Source organism: Neoarius graeffei, chromosome 2 (assembly GCF_027579695.1).
Source record: "Neoarius graeffei isolate fNeoGra1 chromosome 2, fNeoGra1.pri, whole genome shotgun sequence".
In the NCBI taxonomy this organism is placed as follows: domain Eukaryota; kingdom Metazoa; phylum Chordata; class Actinopteri; order Siluriformes; family Ariidae; genus Neoarius; species Neoarius graeffei.
Genome location: NC_083570.1, coordinates 38,615,568 through 38,637,996, shown reverse-complemented (window position 1 = coordinate 38,637,996; position 22,429 = coordinate 38,615,568). Strand labels below are relative to the sequence as shown.

Genomic DNA, 22,429 nt, shown 5'->3' with positions numbered 1-22,429 from the left:
TATTTAATTAGCCTCTTACGTTTTATCAGTGAAAATGCATGCATTTACATGTATGTTGCATAAGTTATAATGCCTATCCTGTTTTAATAAGAGTCACATGAGACTGTCAGTTCAATTCCATCCAATTCTCTAGATGGCTTTGTTCTCTGGCTTTATTTCGTAAGGTGGGGGCCTCCGTGGCCGACGTGTTGCTATCGGATTCACTTTCCTATGGTTTGAACTGATACGGTTCTACGTGTATAGCAGTAGCATGTACACCCACTCCAATTTCAGGACTATCACAGTCAGATGTACTACTGTCTGAGGAATCCGAAGAATCTCCAATAAATCCGAACGAAGAGGCCATTGCAACCACTCTCGCCTGCCAAGTCTGACTTTGGTCTATAGCTGTCAAAGGCCTCGGCCTTAAAACCGGTTACTACTGTGATGTCACACACTCGGCTGGCTGGCTCAGCGGGGCAGCTAACTCTCAAAAAAAAAACTTTTTTATATATATATATATTTTCCCATTTATGCAGCATACAAGAGTCAAGGATGGAGGTACTATCCACTCAGAAATGTATTTAAATATAAAGGTTCTGCGTATCTCCTTTAAAGAGAGACGGTATCGAGCAGTGGAAAAATGTGTGCTTTCATGCAAGAATAAAACTAAGTAAATAGACTGAACTGGAGGTAGCGGAGTTGAAGATGTTGAGATTCTCACTGGAAGTGACAAAGTTGGACAGGATTAGAAATGAGTAGACTAGAGGGACAGCACATGTAGGACAGCTTGGAGACAAAGTGAGAGATGGTTTGGACATGTACGGACGAGAGATCCATGGTATATTGGGGAAAAGAATGCTGGAGATGGAGTTGCCAGGTAGAAGGAAAAGGCGACCAAAGATGAGACTTATGGATATAATGGAGGAGGACATGAGGACGATTGGTGTGACGGAAGAAAACATGGAGGACAAGAGGAGATGGAGGGACATTATCCACTGTAGTGACCCCTAACGGGAACAATCGGAAGAAGGAGAAGAAAACAACTGAGTAAATAGGCAGCATGGTGGTGTAGTGGTTAGCACTATCGCCTCACAGCAAGAAGGTTCTGGGTTTGAGCCCAGTGGCCGACGGGGGCCTTTCTGTGTGGAGTTTGCATGTTCTCCCCATAACTACGTGGGTTTCCTCCAGGTGCTCCGGTTTTCCCCACAGTCCAAAGACATGCGGTTAGGTTAACATGAGGCGGCCTTGGGCTAAAGTGCCCTTGAGCAATCACCTAACCCCCAACTGCTCTCCGGGCGCTGTAGCATAGCTGCCCACTGCTCTGGGTATGTGTATGTGCTTATTGCACACGTGTGTGTGTGTGTGTGTTTACTGCTCTAGATGGGTTAAATGCTTAAGTGTACATGTTTTAGGATCTTTAGTGAAGGAGACTGTGTGGACAACGGAAAATAAGAATAAGGAAAAAAAAATGAAATTCAAGTGTAGACTGTGTGAAGTCCAAACTGATGGTCCTGAAAAATGAATGCTAATTTGTATAAATTTAAAATATGTTAATGTAAAGTACAAGAGACTGTATCAGTGTAAAAATATGTAGTGTTGTACATGAGAACACTAAATTGAATGTGCTTTTTTTTCTGAACTGAACAAATCAGATTGTAACTAATAAACATGAACGTGCGTTGTTCACTGGTGAGAGTGAATGATGCTTACTCAACAGAAGTAGGGATAACGGGCAAAAGCGTAACCTTCATATTGTGATATGAAATGTGATGTATTATGATGTCTTGGGATCGTACCTTGGAAAATTATGTGACCAACTCGTGGGTTGGTTTTTTTGTTTGTTTGTTTGTTTGTTTGTTTTTATCTCCCGCTGGCCAAAAGGCCCGAAGGGAGATTATGTTGTGGCGATGTCTGTCCTGGGAAGGGTACTCACCTTCTGAAATCAACTCCTCTGTCAATTTTTGGAGGAATTTCACAAAACTTAACAGGATTCTTTGTTATATGTCGGTAATATGCATATTGTAATTTCGTTCAGTTCACTCGCATTCTACCAGACTTATGGCCCTTGTTTACCAAATTTGTACTTCGACAATTTCATAAGGGTGTATTAAGCACTTATAGCATAGATATAGTTGCCAGTGGGGGGATATTGTGCTCTCAGAGCACTCTTGGGGATCGTGTCCCCCCCCAGTCCCTATGTTCCTTGTCTTGACCAATGTTGTCTTCCGGTGATGCACTGGTTGTGACACTACTGATTTTGCTCATCAGTAAAGTAGATTCTAAGAACATTCTAATGGTCAGTGAAATCTGATATTTTAATTTTGATCAGCAATTTTCATATTGGATAAAGTATGGCTCATTGAAAATTTTCGGAAGAAATGTATGTGAACTAGACTAGTTCATTTTTGGGACTGTGAACTATGAACGTATACTAGTTCATTTTAATCTGTGAACTAAACTTTGAATGAGGGGAAAATAAGAATGGGTTAAAAAAAAGTCTTTAAATTGACTACAAATTAACGGCCGTTTCTCATTATCATTGATTTGGACTACATACAGTCCTGAACAAAATGAATGTATTCACAGCAACGTTTAAGTCAATTTGTGATGCTGTCTCTCTTGAATGTTACACGAGGTCAAGAGGAATGGGTGGTAACTCTGCTGAAGACATAGGAGTGAGCTTGTGTGGAGAGAAAGAGGAGGGTCACCCCTTCTGGAATTCTATTGTTAAATAAAAATTTGGCAAGAATATTTTTTTCTCTAGAGTCTGTTTATTTGTTTGTTTGTTTGTTTAGTGCCTAATTGATCATTTGATAGCCTTATTTGCTTCCCAGCTTCACTACCTGCGCTTGCCGAAGGACATCAGTGAGGACTATGTGATTCTCATGGACAGCACAGTGTCCACAGGGGCGGCTGCTCTCATGGCTGTTCGAGTTTTACTCGTATGTGGTGCCAATTCCTTTTTTTTTTTATCATAATTGATATTCCAAAATCAGCAGTAAAAAAAATCTTTGTTCATCTGTGCGTTCCTGCAGTTCACAGTTTATGGATTTGATAAGCGGGTACTAGTGTATCATCACAGTGTCCTGTGCCTTGGTTTCAGGACCATGATGTTGAGGAGGATAAGATCTTCCTGCTGTCTCTGCTGATGGCTGAGATGGGTGTTCACTCTGTAGCTTATGCCTTTCCCAAGGTGCGCATCATCACCACAGCAGTGGACAAGAAAGTCAATGATGAGTTTCACATCATCCCAGGCATTGGTAAGCTAGTCTACATAATTAAAGGAATATTTCATATTCTCTGACAGTTAAATTAGTGGAACTGATTGGATTTTTTTTTTAACAAACAGAACCTACAATGGTTCAGCTGGAGTTAACATTAGCTAGGCATCAGTTTTAAGCATGCTTGGCAGTTCAGCTACTTGAAAGCGGAGTTACAGTGGTGCTTGAAAGTTTGTGAACCCTTTAGAATTTTCTATATTTCTGCATAAATATGACCTAAAACATTATCAGATTTTCACACAAGTCCTAAAAGTAGATAAAGAGAACCCAGTTAAACAAATGAGACAAACATATTATACTTGGTCATTTATTTATTGAGGAAAATGATCCAATATTACATATACTATATCACCAAAAGTATTTGCTCACCCATCCAAATTATCGGAATCAGGTGTTCCAATCACTTCCATGGCCACAGGTGTATAAAATCAAGCACCTAGGTATGCAGACTGTTTTTACAGTTTGGAGCTGGCCCCTTCCTCTTCCAACATGACTGTGCACCAGTGCACAAAGCAAGGTCCATAAAGACATGGATGACAGAGTCTGGTGTGGATGAACTTGACTGGCCTGCACAGAGTCCTGACCTCAACCCGATAGAACACCTTTGGGATGAATTAGAGCGGAGACTGAGAGCCAGGCCTTCTCGTCCAACATCAGTGTGTGACCTCACAAATGCGCTTCTGGAAGAATGGTCAAAAATTCCCATAAACACACTCCTAAACCTTGTGGACAGCCTTCCCAGAAGAGTTGAAGCTGTTCTAGCTGCAAAGGGTGGACCGACGTCATATTGAACCCTATGGATTAGGAATGGGATGTCACTTAAGCTCATATGTGGGTCAAGGCAGGTGAGCAAATACTTTTGGCAATATAGTGTATCTGTGAGTGGCAAAAGTATGTGAACCTCTAGGATTAACAGTTAATTTGAAGGTGAAATTAGAGTCAGATGTTTTCAATCAATGGGATGACAATCAGGTGTGAGTGGGCACCCTGTTTTATTTAAAGAACAGGGATTTATTAAAGTCTGATCTTCACAACACATGTTTGTGGAAGTGTATCATGGCACGAACAAAGGAGATTTCTGAGGACCTCAGAAAAAGCATTGTTGATGCTCATCAGGCTGGAAAAAGTTACAAAACCATCTCTAAAGAGTTTGGACTCCACCAGTCCACAGTCAGACAGATTGTGTACAAATGGAGGAAATTCAAGACAATTTTACCCTCCCCAGAAGTGGTCGACCAACAAAGATCACTCCAAGAGCAAGGCGTGTAATCGTCGGCGAGGTCACAAAGGACCCCAGGGTAACTTCTAAGCAACTGAAGGCCTCTCTCACATTGGCTAATGTTCATGAGTCCACCATTAGGAGAACACTGAACAACAATGGTGTGCATGGCAGGGTTGCAAGGAGAATGCAAGGAATGGCCACTGCTCTCCAAAAAGAACATTGCTGCTCGTCTGTAGTTTGCTAAAATCACATGGACAAGCCAGAAGTCTATTAAAAAATGTTTTGTGGACAGATGAGACCAAAATAGAACTTTTTGGTTTAAATGAGAAGTGTTATGTTTGGAGAAAGGAAAACACTGCATTCCGGCATAAGAACCTTATCCCATCTGTGAAACATGGTGGTGGTAGTATCATGGTTTGGGCCTGTTTTGCTGCATGTGGGCCAGGATGGCTTGCCGTCATTGATGGAACAATGAATTCTGAATTATACCAGCAAATTCTAAAGCAAAATGTCAGGACATCTGTCCATGAACTGAATCTCAAGAGAAGGTGGGTCATGCAGCAAGACAGTGACCCTAAGCACACAAGTCGTTCTACCAAAGAATGGTTAAAGAAGAATAAAGTTAATGTTTTGGAATGGCCAAGTCAAAGTCCTGACCTTAATCTAATCGAAATGTTGTGGAAGAACCTGAAGCGAGCAGTTCATGTGAGGAAACCTGCCAACATCTCAGAGTTGAAGCTGTTCTGTATGGAGGAACGGGCTAAAATTCCTCCAAGCCAGTGTGCAGGACTGATCAACAGTTACCGGAAACGTTTAGTTGCAGTTATTGCTGCACAAGGGGGTCACACCAGATACTGAAAGCAAAGGTTCACATACTCTTGCCACTCACAGATATGTAATATTGGATCATTTTCCTCAATAAATAAGTGATCAAGTATAATATTTTTGTCTCATTTGTTTAACTGGGTTCTCTTTATCTACTTTTAGAACTTATGTGAAAATCTGATGATGTTTTAGGTCATATTTATGCATAAATATGGAAAATTCTAAAGGGTTCACAAACTTTCAAGCACCACTGTATAGCGCTATAAAATTCTGCTCTGACTGATTTATGAGGATGCTCATAAAAGCAGTCACTGTCCTTTCTTATTTGTAATAAGCTCTTGTGAAAAGAAGCTATTCACCTGCTTGAAAACTGACTTATAACTCTATAAACGTGTAACAGAATAAATCTCATAATGATTTATGATTAAGCATGGTACAGTTCTTGTAATGAAAAAAATGTCTTATTCATTACATTAAGCTGGCCATTCAGACAACTGAAAGCTTTATACAGATTACCTTTACATACTTATCTCGGATCAACATCGCTAAAGGTAAATTGTAGGTGCTAAAGAAAGCAACTGGGCTTGCTTGAAATTCTGGATGAAAGGCTTCTTCAGTTCTGTCTGACTAGTGGGGAGTTCCAGGTATTTATCCTCTAGTGGACCAAAAGCAACCCTAAGGAGAGTCGTTGAGGTCACATCGGTCGTTAACCCTCTGTCATCCTGTAGGTTGTTAAGGTCACTGGAGGCTGGGTGTGAATGGTGTTAGCAGCATAGAGGGTCATTAGGGTGATCTGTGGGTCGTTGTCTCTCTCTCTGCCATCGTGTGAGTCATTGAAGTCAGCCGAGTCTTGGTGTGGATGTGTATTCAGTTTTCTGGGGAATGTGCCAAGGACTGCACTGTACTGTAGGTGGCTGATAAGTAGCATCTCAGACCACCTCCTCTGTTCAGTAATGGTCAGTGCAGTCCTTGGCACACTCTGCCGTCATGTGAGTCATTGAAGTGAGCTGAGTCTTGGTGTGGATGTGTATTCAGTTTTCTGGGGAGTGTGCCAAGGACTGCACTGACCATCACTGAACAGAGGAGGTGGTCTGAGATGCCACTTATCAGCCACCTACAATGCAGTCCTTGGCACACTTCCCAGAAAACCGAATACACATCCACACCAAGACTCCGCTGACTTCAATGACTAACATGATGGCAGAGAGATCCAACAACCCACAGATCACCCTAATGACCCTCTAGGCTGCTAACACCATTCACACCCAGCCTCCAGTGACCTGAACACCTACAGGATGATTGAGAGGGTCAACAACACTCCTTAGGCCAAGTTTACATTAGACCGTATCTGTCTCGTTTTCTTCGCGGATGCACTGTCCGTTTACATTAAACCGCCTGGAAACGGGAATCCGCCAGGGTCCACGTATTCAATCCAGATCGTGTCTGGTCCGGTGCTGTGTAAACATTCAGAATACGCGGATACGCTGTGCTGAGCTCTAGCTGGCGTCATCATTGGACAACGTCACTGTGACATCCACTTTCCTGATTCGCTGGCGTTGGTCATGTGACGCGACTGCTGAAAAACAGCGCGGACTTCCGCCTTGTATCACCTTTCATTAAAGAGTATAAAAGTATGAAAATACTGCAAATACTGATGCAAATACTGCCCATTGTGTAGTTATGATTGTCTTTAGGCTTGCCATCCTTCCACTTGCAAGTGGTAAGTGACGCGCATGCCCGATATGCACTGGGATCACACACACAGTGGCTCAGTCCCGAATCACTGCTCGTGCGCTTCACTCGTGCGCTCTGTGAGCTGCACAGGGCCGGAGTGCGCACCCTCCAGAGGGCACTCGCTGTTCAGGGCGGAGTGATTTGGAGCGCAGGATGCCTGCGGAGCCGAGCGTATCCGTGTATTGGCATTTCTGTGTGCACACGAATCGTGTATTGGCATTGCTGTGTGCACGCTGATCGTTTTAAAAACGTTAATCTGATGATCCGCTGATACGGTCTAATGTAAACCCCACCTTAGTTTTGCTTTTGGTCCACTAGTGGATAAATACCTGGAACTCCCCACTAGTCAGACAGAACTGAAGAAGCCTTTCAGATGAGAGGTGAAATGTGTTCAAGGATTTCAAGCAAGTCCAGTTGTCTCCTATAGCACCTATGGTTTACTATGACCTGGATGACTGAGAACCTTCACAGACATGTCGCTAAAGGTATGTTCACTCCAGCGAGCAACAAAGTGATGGTTGACCATTAATTTTCTTGTGCCTCGTGACATGGAGCTGTGATTTCAGCAACAAGCAAGTTCTCAAATGAATGCAAATTAGGTATGATGTAGTAAAGCGACAAATCCAAATGATTGTCTCGAGCCAATCGTATGGTAACTTTAGTTTCTACCTGAAATTAGTTCCCATGTCCTGCTTGACTGTGGTTTCATCTTCTCCTGTTATATACAATCTCTCGTGTGTTTAGAGCTATTGCTATTTTCTTCAAAGCTTCGTTTTTCTTCGTAAAGGTCATTAGTGTCTGGAGAGTGTTTGTAGCTTGTGTAGTTAGCTTGTTCTGCTAATAGTTAATATGAAAACACCTAGCATGTAATGTACATCAAACAACCTATTTTTCACACTTTTTTCAGTTTATTAAAGTATTACAATTCATTTTAAAGACAAATCGTATAGTGTAGTAAATTCTGACCTGTAGATGCACACCCATAGTCAGTGACAGTAGCCCTCACTCGATGCCAACAAGAGACAAACTACAAGCAACACTTGTCACTCGCTGGTGTGAATGTAGGGTAATTCTGTGTCTTGTTTTATTTTGTTGGGTTTTTCAGAGCACAGTGAGTGATTTTATTGTTACAGGAAAATTATTTGGCTGCGCTGGGTGCTTACCGATTTCAGACTGAGATTTGGGGCAAAGTGAAGGGTTGTTAGGGAGTGTCTGTAAAATGACTGACCTTCTAAACACAAGCTAGCACTCTGGACCGGAAGGCAGTTTTCCAAGCAGGTATTCTCAGCCATGTAATGCACTTATAATTCACAACTGATCTAGGAACATGGGTACAATGTTTGACTCTGACCCCAGCACTTTTTGAAGCTGGGACATGAATGAATGAGTAAAAAAAAAATTGATCAATCAGTTAATTTAAAAAAATTAAAAATACAGCCAGGGCGGCACGGTGGTGTAGTGGTTAGCGCTGTCGCCTCACAGCAAGAAGGTCCGGGTTCAAGCCCCGTGGCCGGCGAGGGCCTTTCTGTGTGGAGTTTGCATGTTCTCCCCGCGTCTGCGTGGGTTTCCTCCGGGTGCTCCGGTTTCCCCCACAGTCCAAAGACATGCAGGTTAGGTTAACTGGTGACTCTAAATTGACCGTAGGTGTGAATGTGAGTGTGAATGGTTGTCTGTGTCTATGTGTCAGCCCTGTGATGACCTGGCGACTTGTCCAGGGTGTACCCCGCCTTTCGCCCGTAGTCAGCTGGGATAGGCTCCAGCTTGCCTGCGACCCTGTAGAACAGGATAAAGCGGCTAGAGATAATGAGATGAGATAAATCAGCACCAGTGATTTGATGTTATTCCAGTCGTTATATTGATCAAATGCTGGTCTTTTACAGGAAACTTCGGGGACCGTTATTTTGGAACAGATGCTCCTTCAGACTGGTACGAAAGTGAAGAAGGGATGGACTACTGAGTCTTAGTTTTTAAAAAGTGAGATTGTGTGAAAGAAAGATGAAACATTTCCATAATGCACCCAGTGCCACGCAAAGGTCAATGTGTACAGTACCAGTCAAAAGTTTGGACACACCTCCTAATTCAATATTTTTTTTTCTTTATTTTTATTAAAGGTGGGGTATGAGATTTTTTTCAGGAGTATTTTTTACCATCTTGCTTGAAAAGCTCCTCACACCCATGTTGCAAGCAGTACAATAGAAGGTTTGACCCAAAAACGAAATATTTTAATCCAGTCTACAGTGTAAAATAAAGGAAAAACGCCATCCAATCATATCGAGGTACCACCTCAAAATGATTGGATACTGACACATCAATCAGACTGAAGCCCGCGAGCAGCCCGTCCCTTCTGTGTGTGTGTGTGTGTGTGTGTGAGAGAGAGCGAGCAGCCCCTCCCCCACCCGCACGCTGAGCAGAGAAAAAAGGGCAGCTTTCCCTCAGAGCGCTCCCTCCAAACAACGGGGATTTACACGAAAACGGAAGGAGATATTCACAAAATTATTTCACAGTGAGCGCCACAAGGCTCTCCTGAACACACTGATGTAATTTTTTTTGTCTGTAGTGTAAAAAATGAGGTCACTAGAGCGAGTTAAAAATGAGTGACTTTTCTGATTTTGCAGTCACAGCGTAGCCACGTTTATAGGGGTGGAGACGCGGGGGGTGGGAGCATGGCGAGGGCGGGCGTGTTTCTTTTCAAAATATGGCTTGCGGGAACCGTTATTCCAAAATCTCGTACCCCACCTTTAATAAAGTCACTTCATGTCTTAAAGTAATGATGGCTGTCGTTTCTCTTTACTTAGTTGAGCAGTTCTTGACAATATGGATTACTACAGTTGTGGAATAGGGCTATTTACTATATTTTTATTATTTACTGTTTACTGTTTGATCTTAAACACATTAAGAAGGCAATAAATTGCACTAATTAACTTTTGGCGAGACACCTATTCATTGAAAAGCATTCCAGGTGACTCCCTCATGAAGCTGGTTAAGATAATGCCAATAGTGTGCAAAGCGTCATCAAGGTAAATGCTGGCTATTTTGAAGAATCTAAAATATGAAATGTATTTTGTTTTTTAACACTTTTTTTTTGTTTACCACATAATTCCATATATATATTTCAAATGTTTTCATAGTTTTGAAGTCTTCAGTATTGTTCTGCAGTGCAGACAATGGTCAAAATACAGAAAAACCTTTGAATGAGTAGGTGTGCCCAAACTTTTGACTGCTACTGTGTTTTGACCCCAGAATTAAGTGCTTTTATGTTTAACAGAAGGTAAGATTAGTTTCAGGAGTCTTCCTTCAAGAATTAAGAGTGGCACCATGCCGATGGTTAATTCTTAATTCCTTGAAGGATGTACTGGCCTGTTTGATTTGAGAGGCTCTTCAGTGACCAGTTTTGTAGAATGAATGAACTCTTTGTTAAAGTTAATTGAATGAATTATCCATTTCACATGCTTGAATTTTGAGAGGTAGAACAGCCTCTGAGGTAAATCTTTGCATATGAAGAAATATTTTGCAGGGTATGGCTTTTAAAGGGGAACTGAAGGCAATTTTTTTATCATCAAAATTCTATTTATCTCATTTTATTAAATATAGGAATGCATTTCTGACAGCTATTTTGTCGCTGCTATAGCAGGTTATGAGTGTTTGAAATATGCTATGTAATATATCAGTCCATATGTCAAAGCGATGGCCGTAAACGAGATTCGTTGAGACCTGTGCGAGACTTCGTAGGACGGAAGTAAAACGTACAGCGGAAATCAAAGTGACCAACATCTGCCAACGTTGTCAAAAGAATTGCGTGCCCTCTCGCGTGACGTAATCAAGCTGGAAGTTTTGTTTGTTTTAATAGCAATCAGAAAAGTTTGAAAAAAGTAGGCAGTAATTGTCATTTAAACTCGTTTTTGTGCAATATTTCGTTTGGAAAACAGTTTTCAAAATGGCAGCACTGACGCCTGGCTGACACTTCACATTTCGAAGTCTCGCACAAGTCTCGTGAGGATCACGCGGATAAGTGACGCCTGCCATGGACCAAACGAACTAAATTCAACATGGCTAAAAACCAAAACAGGCCGATAAGTATAATATTTAATTGCCATTAGTTGCCAATACGAGTCACGATATAAGGTTACTAAAACCGAAAACTTAATTGAATAACACTTTAATTAAGAAATTGACTTTAGTTCCCCTTTAATTGTTTGGGTTTTTTTCATGTATGCGTGAATGTATGTGAAGAAAATATTGTTGCTTGAATTTTAAAAGGAAATGTATTCTAAAATGCAATTCAAAAGGAAAGTTGTTTTTGATTGTCAGCTCTGAGCAGCGCTTAGAAAACGTACTTTTCTTTACTGCCATTTTCAAGTAGAAATTCCTGAACTATTATTTAAAAGTAGATGTAATGTATTTATTTTATCTGTTACTCCAAATGGCAGCACTGTGAAAAAGATTGTTTATAAAATGGTGGAGGGAGTGTCCACAGTTGGCAGAAACCATGCCGACATCTGAATTCTCAGTATGTACTAATGATGGTTAAGTACTGTACTTACTACCCGACTGTTACTGTAGCACGTTCTAGGAGTATATGAGTGAGTAGTAAGGACACAATTCGGACGTACTCCACTGCCATCTTACCTGTCCTCTGACCTGGATGTTCACAGATGTTATATAGTACTGCGCAAAAGTCTTAGGCACATGTAAAGAAATGCTGTTAACCAAAAATGGCTTAAAAATAATGAAATGTTTCAACATTAAAAAAAAAAAACATTATAAACAGCAGTAAGCCATAATAAATGAAACAAAGTCAGTATTTGGTGTGAGACGACCCTTTGCTTTAAAGTGAATGTAATGCCCCTAAACCACACTTTTTTCCTTATACAAAGCAACAATCATTATATTGAGTGATCATGTGTTTTCAAACCATAGCTGATCCAAAAGGCTATAAATTGATGGAAAATCAATAAAATCAGCCGATTTTCACGGAATCTGCCGAGACTGAACCGGAAGATCCCGAAGGGGTGCCTGACGTCGCACGTGTAACAATCCAGGTATCCATTTTGTTCCTGTGTGCAGCAGTGGTTAGACCAGTCTCAATATGGAATCACGTTTTGGAGAGAATTCTAATAGTGATTGGGATTCTTATATGGCGGATGAAGAGGCAGATGATTATCAAGGATATTCCGGATTAAATTGTTATTTTTTTCAAGCCCCCAAAACGAGAAACTGCCAGTTCACTCAGTTCATGACAGTCTTCCTCTGTAGCGTCTGTGAGATAGATAGATAGATAGATAGATAGATAGATAGATAGATAGATAGATAGATAGACAGATAGACAGACAGACAGACAGACAGACAGATAGATAGATAGATAGATAGATAGATAGATAGATAGATAGATAGATAGATAGATAGATAGATAGATAGATAATGTGCAGAACGCAGTGGTTACCTTTCATCATGTTTTCCTGAACAAAACTAAAAACAAATCGAATCTTGCAATATTGCAATCTGAGAGCATTTAACACGTTTCAGTTAATAATTAATAATGATTGCATGCGTGCATTTTTCTTCCTATTAAAGTGCATCAGATATGATAAGATCAGATGTCGCGAGTGTGTAATTGTTGCTCATAATCCTGTGTCTGGTGCACTGTGTGTGTGTGTGTGTGTGTGTGTGTGTGTGTGTGTGAGAGAGAGAGAGATAGATTGATTAATAGGGAAATCGACAAACTGTCCAAATGTCATTTATTAAATAAATCGGTTTCTTTTTGCTCCAGTAATTCCCATGTGGTTGTTCTGGTGGTGATGAACACTTGATGATCATCAGATTTATTATTAGTAGGCGACACAAAATCCGCCCGCTTCTTTTACACAAACTTCACCCGCTGTTGCTTTAGATTAGTGTCATTTCTCGGAAATTCGTGAACTGAATGTCCTGTTGTATATGGATTTGAACATCCAAACACAACGCAACACTTTCCCATCGTTATTTTTGTAAGATTCCAACAACAATATCCAATTTCAGCGAGTAAACAAGCACGGAGTCAGATGAACCGAAATGACCCAGATAACCAGGGTTCCACGTGTGATGTCATGCGGGATTAGCCCTGAGGCAAGGCTGCCTTTTTCTGGGATCTGGACGCCGCAATTTATCGATAGTTTTGTGCTTGATGATAAAATAACAAATAATTAGTATTATTTTCCCCCCTGCTTTATTAATTCATTTTGGTCATTACTAATGATACATATTCATTTTAAAGCATCTTGCAGAACCAGCCACGGTTCTTCTGGACACTTTGACTGTCACACTTGCTTCTTAATTTTGCACCAAAACCCTTCATTATGCTTTCTTTTTTTAATCTGAAAAGTGGTTTCTTGTGTAATATGCTGCTCAGATACAAACATTTTTTTTTTCTGTAACATTTAATTTTGTGCTGGAAAACGAACGTTTGGAACTCTAAAATGTTTTTGTACTGACTCGATAATGCAGAAGTCATAAAATAGAAATCTATAACAAAGTTTGTATGGAAAAAAAGGGGTGCCTAAGACTTTTGCACAGTACTGTATACCCATGGGGGGGACCAAAAAAAAAAACTACCACCATGTATTTTTGCCATTGCAGAAATACATTTAAACAATTCCTGATATGTTTGTACACCACTGCATCAACTGGCATCATTTTGGACAGCCGTCTTCTTTCTAGTATTCCCTGGGGTAGTTTTCTTCTTCCATTATTCAGAGGCTCAAACTAAATTATGGGATAGCATAGTGTGGTACGTTTGCATACTCCGGATGTAGCAGATCATCCAGGTACCATTCAACTATTATTAAATGCCTACTGAGTATTCAGATGCTCTACATACTGCTTTTTGTGTACTAGTAGTATTGGATGTATGAGTATTTGGATGCAGCTCATGTGTCAATACAGTTACGTATTATGGCATGTACAGCCATCCTGAAAGACCTCTTAGTTTATTCTGGGATTTTATTCTGTTTGGTCTGGCACAGCTACAGTGGATTTGAAAAAAAAAAAGTTTACACACCCCTTTTAAAATTGTGGATTTTTGTGATTTAAAAAAAAAGAGAGAAAGAAACCACAATACATCATGGCAGAGCTTTTTCCACCTTTAATGTGATCCAGCAGCCAATAACGTTCAAGTCAAAAATAAATGGAAACATTTAAAGGAAAAACAAACCAAAATGCTGTAAATCACCTGGTTGCAAAAGTGTACACACCCCTTAACTAATACTTTGTTAAAGCCTTACTTGTAATATAGCACTCAGTCTTTCTAGGTAAGAGCTTACATCTTGATTTGGCAATTTTATTCCACTCTTCCTGTAAAAAAGGCTCCAGATCAATCAGATTACGAGGTGATCTCCTGTGCACACCATAGCTGTTTAAACATCATTCCACAGGGTTAGGATCTGGGTTTAGAATCACTCTGTTAATGATAACTGTATAAGAATTACTTCCGAACATGGGTTTGAATGGGATTTGGTTCGTTCTGAGCACAGAATGTTTTTTTGTTTTGTTTTTTTAACTTGGATGTTGTATCATATTAAATGTGGAAAAGGAATCCTGATTTTTATATTTTTTTTCACATAACAAAAACCAGTGATTTTTAACAGGGATGTGTCTGCATTTTATACCCACTGTATACTTGAGTGTATTTTATTTAATTTTTTTAATGTTGCCACCAAAAGCTACGCAAATGTACAAGTTACCATTGTTGATATGTGAGTGCATGTATGAACTTCATTTAGATCCCCAAACAAAGAAGCACAAAAGTAACAAAACCTATTTTTCTAGTGATGCTAAATGCTGAGCAAAATACTTAAGCAAAGCAGATTCATAACAAGTAAACAAGATTACTTGTATCCACTGGAGTTCTTTCGATACTTAAAATTACATAGAAACAAAACGTAGTGTGGTTCATTGCTCAGATCCATATGTGTTGAAGTAGGAGGATTGTCAGGAAATTAACCTCTTGTGATGCTTTTAACTGTGCTTTCAATAATTAATGAACATTGTCGTAGAGGCTGGTTCTTTAGTTTCCTTGATGGTTTCAACAACATTAAAGGGATACCTGAAACCTTTTGTATTCTCCTCATGTATCCCTAAAATATGTCATGCACCTTGATATTCTATCCTTTATACCTTATATCATTGTGTTCTACATTTATTAGGCATATAAAATATGCAATCATAAATCATGGTACATTGTTTTGACAGCAGAAGATGCAATAATGGGAGTGTACATGACTTCATCCTAGGTGGAAGTAACACAGCTCTAATGCTGCGAAAACACAAAAACATCTAAAATGGGAAAGAGATGTTGTGTGATTGTACAAATAGAGTTAACAAGAAATCCGAGCTTTCTTTTTACAGGCTGCTGAAAACTAACGAAAAGAGAAGAAAATGGAGGTAGTACAAATGTTCATAAAAGTTTAAGACCCATTTGTTATTAACTTTTTCATTTTCAATAAAAGGAATATTTTAACTAACAGGCTATTATACAGGGTGTTTCAAAAATTTTATATTATTTGAGATGTAAATATCCCAGAACCTACATAGTCTAGGCCAGGGCTGTGAAAAATCTGCGGAATTGATCGCAAAAATACCATTTTTATAAATCGTGTATTTTTGAAAAAATTTATATATATATATATATATATATATATATATATATATATATATAGGAGTGGGGGTACTCTGCTAATGGTTGGGAACCGTAATTGCCAACAAGTGTGTGTATATATATATATATATATATATATATATATATATATATATATATATATATATATGTTTATTTATTTATTTATTTATTATTATTTTTTTTTACTGGATGGGGGGGGGGATCTAACGCCAGATGTCTCTGTATTTTACAACATCGTACAAGTTTTATTTATATATATAAAATGACATCGTAGAACATGGCGCCATTTCTTTCTTACCATTTTCAGGTTACTCTTTTCAAACACGTGTTGACAATATAGCTTGCGATTAAGTGATGATAAAAGATTTTTTCGGTATGTCTGTGTCGCGGAGAGACATTGTACAGAGCGAGGATGACGATAATGACAATGTGAAAGAAGTAGACAAGGACAACAGTATCAAGAATCCGTGGAATTGGGGGCGTCGTGGCTCAGGTGGTTAAGGCGCCATACCATGAATGCGGGCGACCCGGGTTCGATTCCGGCCCGAGGTCATTTCCCGATCCCTTCCCGTCTCTCTCTCTCCCGCTCATTTCCTGTCTCTACACTGTCCTATCCAATAAAGGTGCAAAAAGCCCAAAAAAATATCTTTAAAAAAAAAAAAAAAGAATCCGTGGAATTGGCGGTGGCTGAAATTTAAAGTCGGAAATGAATATCTTTATGAACACATCCGAAAGCTCAAGGAACCAGGCAAGGCAAACTGCACGTTATGCCATCAGGATGTAAAATACAGATCGGGAGGAAGAACATGCTTGGTCGATCATGTGCAGGGAAAGAAACGCGCAGAACTGGTGAAATTAAAGCTGTCAAATTACAGATTACAAGGTATTTATATCTTGTTTTCATATTTGCAAAACTTTCTAAATGGTTTTCTTGAAATGCCTATCAGTATTTTCAATCTTCATTTAATTCATGTAGCTAAACTGTTCTTAATTAATGTATATGTTGGTTTATAAGTAAGAAAAATTATTTTAAGTCATGTTCTATTTTTTTCACCATTATGAAAAATACTGATGGATAGTTGTAACCTCAAAACAAAGCTATAATCATTAAAATATGCACATTTTGGGAGCAATTTTCTCTTTCAGGAGATGCTAAAGGCCTCTGCATGCTCTTGCGACAAGGCTTTCGCAGACAGCTTTTCGCAGACAGTTGTAATTTATCGTTGAGCGGGGAGTAATAGGCGTGCGCGATGTTATTCACCGGCACAACGCAAGGGGGCGCGAAGTCGCTAGGAGTAGTTGGTGGGTGTGGTTAGTGGAGTGTTTATCCTCCGGTTACTTATAATGACTAGAACTTTTTTTTTTTATAATGACTAGAACTGGAGTCGTATAGATGTACGTACTTACTCAATCAACCGCTCTTCATGCTGCTCCATCTTCGCTCATGTTTTTAAAAATGGCGGTCGTGAAAACAAACCGGGAAAGTAGGGAAGCGGAAGTGCATGTACAGTGGATGTAGAGTGGACCAATCAGAGCCCTCTTGTCTGCGACGCTGTCTGCGAGGCTTCTGCGGTGGTCACAATTTTTGGGAGGTGCGCGCAGAGCGTCTGCGAAGGTGGGGGGGCTACGCAGACACTGTCTGCGACGCTATCTGCGAGGACTGGGTTGTCAGCATAAATTGGCCTTAAGAATGTTCTATTTGATGCAAGATTTACTTGGTGTCTGGGGCCATGTGGACTCCATACCCAGACCCCCTGCATTTTTTTCCTCAGATTTTACTTTTTCCATTTCACAGCCCTGGTCTAGGCAACTGAAACTGAATTTTTTTTGGGGGGGGAAAATCATCTTACTCGAAAGACTCTTATTACTATCTATAATAGCCTTATTTACCCATACTTTGTCTACTGTGAAATTGTTTGGGGTTGCACCTGTCGCACTACATTATTTCCCATTCTTTCCCTGGAAAAGAAATTTGTGTGGATAGCTACTGATTCCAGATTTTATACACATGCAGCTCCTTTATTTCAGCATCTAAAAATGTTAAATGTCCTCAACATTAACAAATTCCAAGTTAGTCTTTTTGCATTTAAGTTCCTTTCAAACAGTCTTCCTCAGGCATTTGAAAACTTTAAGTCCTAATTCATTGGTGCACAATTCCCCTACCCGCCAAAGGAGTCTCTTATACTGTATATCCTCCTCTTTAGAACTACTCTATCCCAAACCAATGTTATATTCAAATGTGTTAGTGTGGAACACTCTTAATCCTTCTATCAGAGCCGCCACTCTCGGTTTTAAAAAAACTCCTTTAAAAAAAAAAACACAAATCGCCTGCTTTCCTATCCAAGTAACATTTAGACTCTTAGATTATTTAAGCTATCAAAGCTTACTTATTTATATTGTTGCCTTGACAATCCCTTATCTATATTTTGTATCCTACTTTCATATTTCATTTACTTTTAATATTGTAATTAAATTGATTGTTGTTCACTTATACATTGTTGTTGATAATGATATTGTTAGTTGTTAGTTTTATTGTATTAATTATACTATTTTTTTTATTGATAACTTTGTTAAAAACGTGCTTATTTTATTAGCTTAGAATTTGATGTTAGATGGGGGACAGCTTCGTATAAGCCAAAGAGGCTTTTCTCCTCCCCCAGCATGTACCATACTATTATCATTGTATTTATATTATTGTTGTTGTTGTTGGTTTTTTTTCTTTTTTAAATGTGCAAAATAAAACAAACAGGCTTAATGTTGAGCAATATAAGATTTATTCCTCAAAATTTGAATGAGAAATTCAAGGGTATGTGGATTCCATGAACGATTTCACAAATTTTCAATATGTGCACTGCCTGAGACATGGCACTGAACGAGGTGCAACTTGTAGGGTTTCGTTCGCAAACGTTTCCTCAGGACGCGCCCAAACTGTCATCGGAGGAATCTGGGTCTCCGGGCTTGCTCTTCTTATTGACTTCTTGGGGCTTTGCAAGAGTTTTTTTGCGAACCCGCTCGACCATCTCTTCCGATGCTGGTGGTCATCCAGATCCCTTTTGCCCTGCACAGACAGCCTTCCTCTTTGAACTTTTTGTGCTGTGTCCAAATCTATATTGCAGTTGGTGCATTTTTAGAGAATTCTCTCATAAATGCACGCTGCACAGTCTTGTTCAACTGTGTTCGAGCATACTCTAACACACAAAACGCCTTTTCCAGTGAATGGCATTTCTATACCTAAAAACATTAAACATAAAATTCTGACCTGTTTCCACACATGCTGTTAAAATTTGAGGTCAATTGAACAAGAATTGGCAAAGTTATTAGATTGTGAAATTATATCTTTTTTTTTTAAACACCCTGTATTTTACTCCAACCTTTACAAATGTGGCTAAATAATTTTTGCTTATTCAACAATTTTTTTTTAACAAAAGGAATGTTTAAGTTAATAAAGACTAAGAGTTGCTTTTTTGGTAGTAAAATTTTCTTGATTTATTTTTTCACAAATACTGAAATACTGAAAACTGAATTGAGCCCAATATCATGATTTCGGTGAATCGTTACATGCCTAGCATTTAAAGATGGCCAAATAGATAAAGAAACTAATGATGCAGCTAATGTTGCACATTATAGCTTAAACAGAAATAATTATAGGCACTGCATTGACTTGAGGATCATACTGTTTCTGGACAACCAGGCCCAGTAATCCAGATGAAGAGGAAAGGTTGAAGGTTTGAATCAGATGTGCCACACAAACTAACTCTAAACTAGTGTGTGCATGTACAGAGTTTATACATTTATGGGAAATATTTTAGTTACTTGTACTTTATGCTCAGTGTTAGACTGCAAAAAAAAAAACCTGTAATCAATGAGGCTTTATTGATGCTTAAAGGAGATACGCAGAATCTTTATTTTTAAATACATTTCTGAGTGGATAGTATCTCCATCCTTGATTTTGTATGCTGCATAAATGGGGAATAAAAAATATATATATTTTTGAGAGTTAAAATCAACCACAAAGTTGGCTTTCGAGCTGCCCCACTGAGCCAGCCAGCTCTGAGTGTGTGACGTCACAGCGGGAACCGGTTTTAAGGCCGAGGCTTTTGACAGCTATAGACAAGTCATGTAAATAAAAATTTATGGTGAAAGTAAGAAATACTGTTACTGACTTGCTCAGCTAAGACTGATTTGACTTCATTGATTGTGGGTTGACTCTCATTAAAACAGGATAAGTGTTATAACTTATGCAACATACATGTACATGCATGCGTTTTCACTGATAAAACGTAAAAGGCTAATTAAATAATCAGATGAACTGAGACAATCACATTCTGAAGCAAATTAAATAATCTTATACCGGTAACTTAAACACACAATACAAGTTACATGTATTAATCTAAATGCAGGTAAACGAGTGTTGTTTTGTATCCAAATGAGAGTCGCATCTTACCCTTCTGTGTTCTTGCTTCTTGAAGGCCGACCTTGTGGCCGATTGTTTTGAAACAGTCTGACTTTCAGTTGTTCGTTCAGTTCTCCATTAATTCACTTCTTCCACGTAAGTGCAAGATATTGCTGCTGAGGCAAGCATATCCAGCGGAGAAATCAAATGGCTTGTTCACTTATTCTCTATTTTCTCCATACTGAGTACTGCGCCATTACTGCTCAGCTCAGGCAATTACTAAAACCTGGGCCAGGACATCACCGGTTTTAGCAAAAACCGCGGGGAGGTCACTGCCCGAGCGATATGATGTCACGTCACGTTCCATCCTGGGTTTTAGCAACAACCCTTGGCTCACACTCCAGGAGAACTGGTGCAACTGAACTTATTTCTTTTTTGAATAGTTTTCTTTTCTTTTAATTGTTGGTACTGTACCCTCTTTCAATACGGGCTTATAGCCAACGCTCCTCAACAGATCAGAGGTTTCGTACGAGTCTTCAGTAAAATGTGCAGAGCAGAGGAGAGACCACTTCGTAGGCGCCCAATGTGCCTGTGAACAACTCGCAAAACGCGTCCAAATCTTTGCAGTTTGAACATTCTTGGGCCATGAATGCAACGTAAATCCACCTTCTGTCGTGTTGCTGCACCTGCCAGTAACAGATCTACATGGCATGGCAATAAATTAGCTCAAAATGGAGGATCGGAGTTGCATTCGACTCTGTGTTTTAGTATAGCGGAAATGGCAATGAGACCGATAGCCTTCCTGCGGTGACATCACAGATGTCAAGGTCATTCACTCAGACCGCTACCTATATGAATCATTTTAATCGTAAAAATTACTATATTAGATTTATTGTTAACACTTAAAACTATTCCTATGCCATTCTTGAGGTCTCAAGGCATTTATAAACAAAAAGTGAGGCTATGGTTCTGTGTATCTCCTTTAACTAGTTACCCAACCATCTTTAAAGTTGAACATTTACTGGTTACATGTTTTGGATGTTTTATTTCTTATAGAGCAGTGAAAATTAAATATTTTGATTTAAATCAATATTTCAGCCTTTTCCAATGTCTTATCACATATCACTGTATGTTACACATCACTGTTAGCCATTGACATACACGGCAACCAGAAAGTGTTCTCCCCCTTGTGATTGTGTGTCTCTTTTTGCTTGATCAAATGTAAACGGGTTGAAATGGATTTTTCCTAATTCTTTGAACTGACTCTCTACAGGAATAACATTTAAAGTATTTCAGATGTCCTCTGAATTATTTGTAAATAAAAAATTTTAAGGGCGGCACGGCGGTGTAGTGGTTAGCGCTGTCACCTCACAGCAAGAAGGTCCGGGTTCGAGTCCCGTGGCCGATGAGGGCCTTTCTTTGCGGAGTTTGCATGTTCTCCCCGTGTCCGCGTGGGTTTCCTCCGGGTGCTCCGGTTTCCCCCACAGTCCAAAGACATGCAGGTTAGGTTAATTGGTGACTCTAAATTGACCGTAGGTGTGAATGTGAGTGTGAATGGTTGTCTGTGTCTATGTGTCAGCCCTGTGATGACCTGGCAACTTGTCCAGGGTGTACCCCGCCTTTCGCCCATAGTCAGCTGGGATAGGCTCCAGCTTGCCTGCGACCCTGTAGAAGGATAAAGCGGCTAGAGGTAATGAGATGAGAAAAAATTTTAAATCTAAAAACTGCTTCAGATTGCATAAAACCCTCTGTCCTTTTGCAGCAATTACAGATATGAGTTGCTTTGTCTCTCTCTCTGTGCTTTCCATGTTTTGAATTCTGGCATTTTCTTCCATTCCTCGATGTAAATTTTCTCCAACTTTGCCAGATTAGATGGAAAATGATGGCGGACAGCAATTTTCAGGTCATGCCACAGATTTTCAGTTCAATGTGCATCTGGGCTTTGACTCAACCCTTAGAAAACACAAACCTTTTGATATTTTCCAGCCATATCTTTGTAGTTTTTGTCCTGTACTTTGGCACATTGTCTTCCTGCTGAAAGTAAACTCCAGAGCATGATTCTACCACAACCGTGTGTCAGAGTTATTGTGATACCTGGGCTGTATACCTTTTTATACTGACATTTATACGAATGTAATTTAGGCTGGGCTGATGTGATGCAGCCCGGCGTGGAGTGGAGTTACTGCTACCACCCTGAAGTGGATTATTTTTTTGTAATTCTTGGGTTTCAGTGATGTGACTTTTCTTAGCGATTTCACTTCTGGTAAAACAGCTGGTGGTCTAGCAAACCAAAATGGCTGCCATAGTGCAAACAACTAGTGATAACAGAGTATTCTCGTAAT

The 22,429-nt window shown here is 39.6% G+C and overlaps 1 protein-coding gene across 1 annotated transcript in view; it reads left to right on the top strand.

The window, feature by feature from the left end:
- The window catches only part of si:ch211-243j20.2 (uridine-cytidine kinase-like 1), a 133,643-nt gene extending 117,955 nt beyond the window's left edge, over positions 1-15,688 (top strand). Inside the window, exons 13-15 of the mRNA XM_060914176.1 lie at positions 2,817-2,924; positions 3,086-3,242; positions 8,925-15,688. Of these exons, the coding sequence (XP_060770159.1) occupies positions 2,817-2,924; positions 3,086-3,242; positions 8,925-9,001 (342 nt within the window). The 3' untranslated portion in view covers positions 9,002-15,688. The remainder of the gene's footprint in view (positions 1-2,816; positions 2,925-3,085; positions 3,243-8,924) is intronic.
- Positions 15,689-22,429: the final 6,741 nt, after the last annotated feature.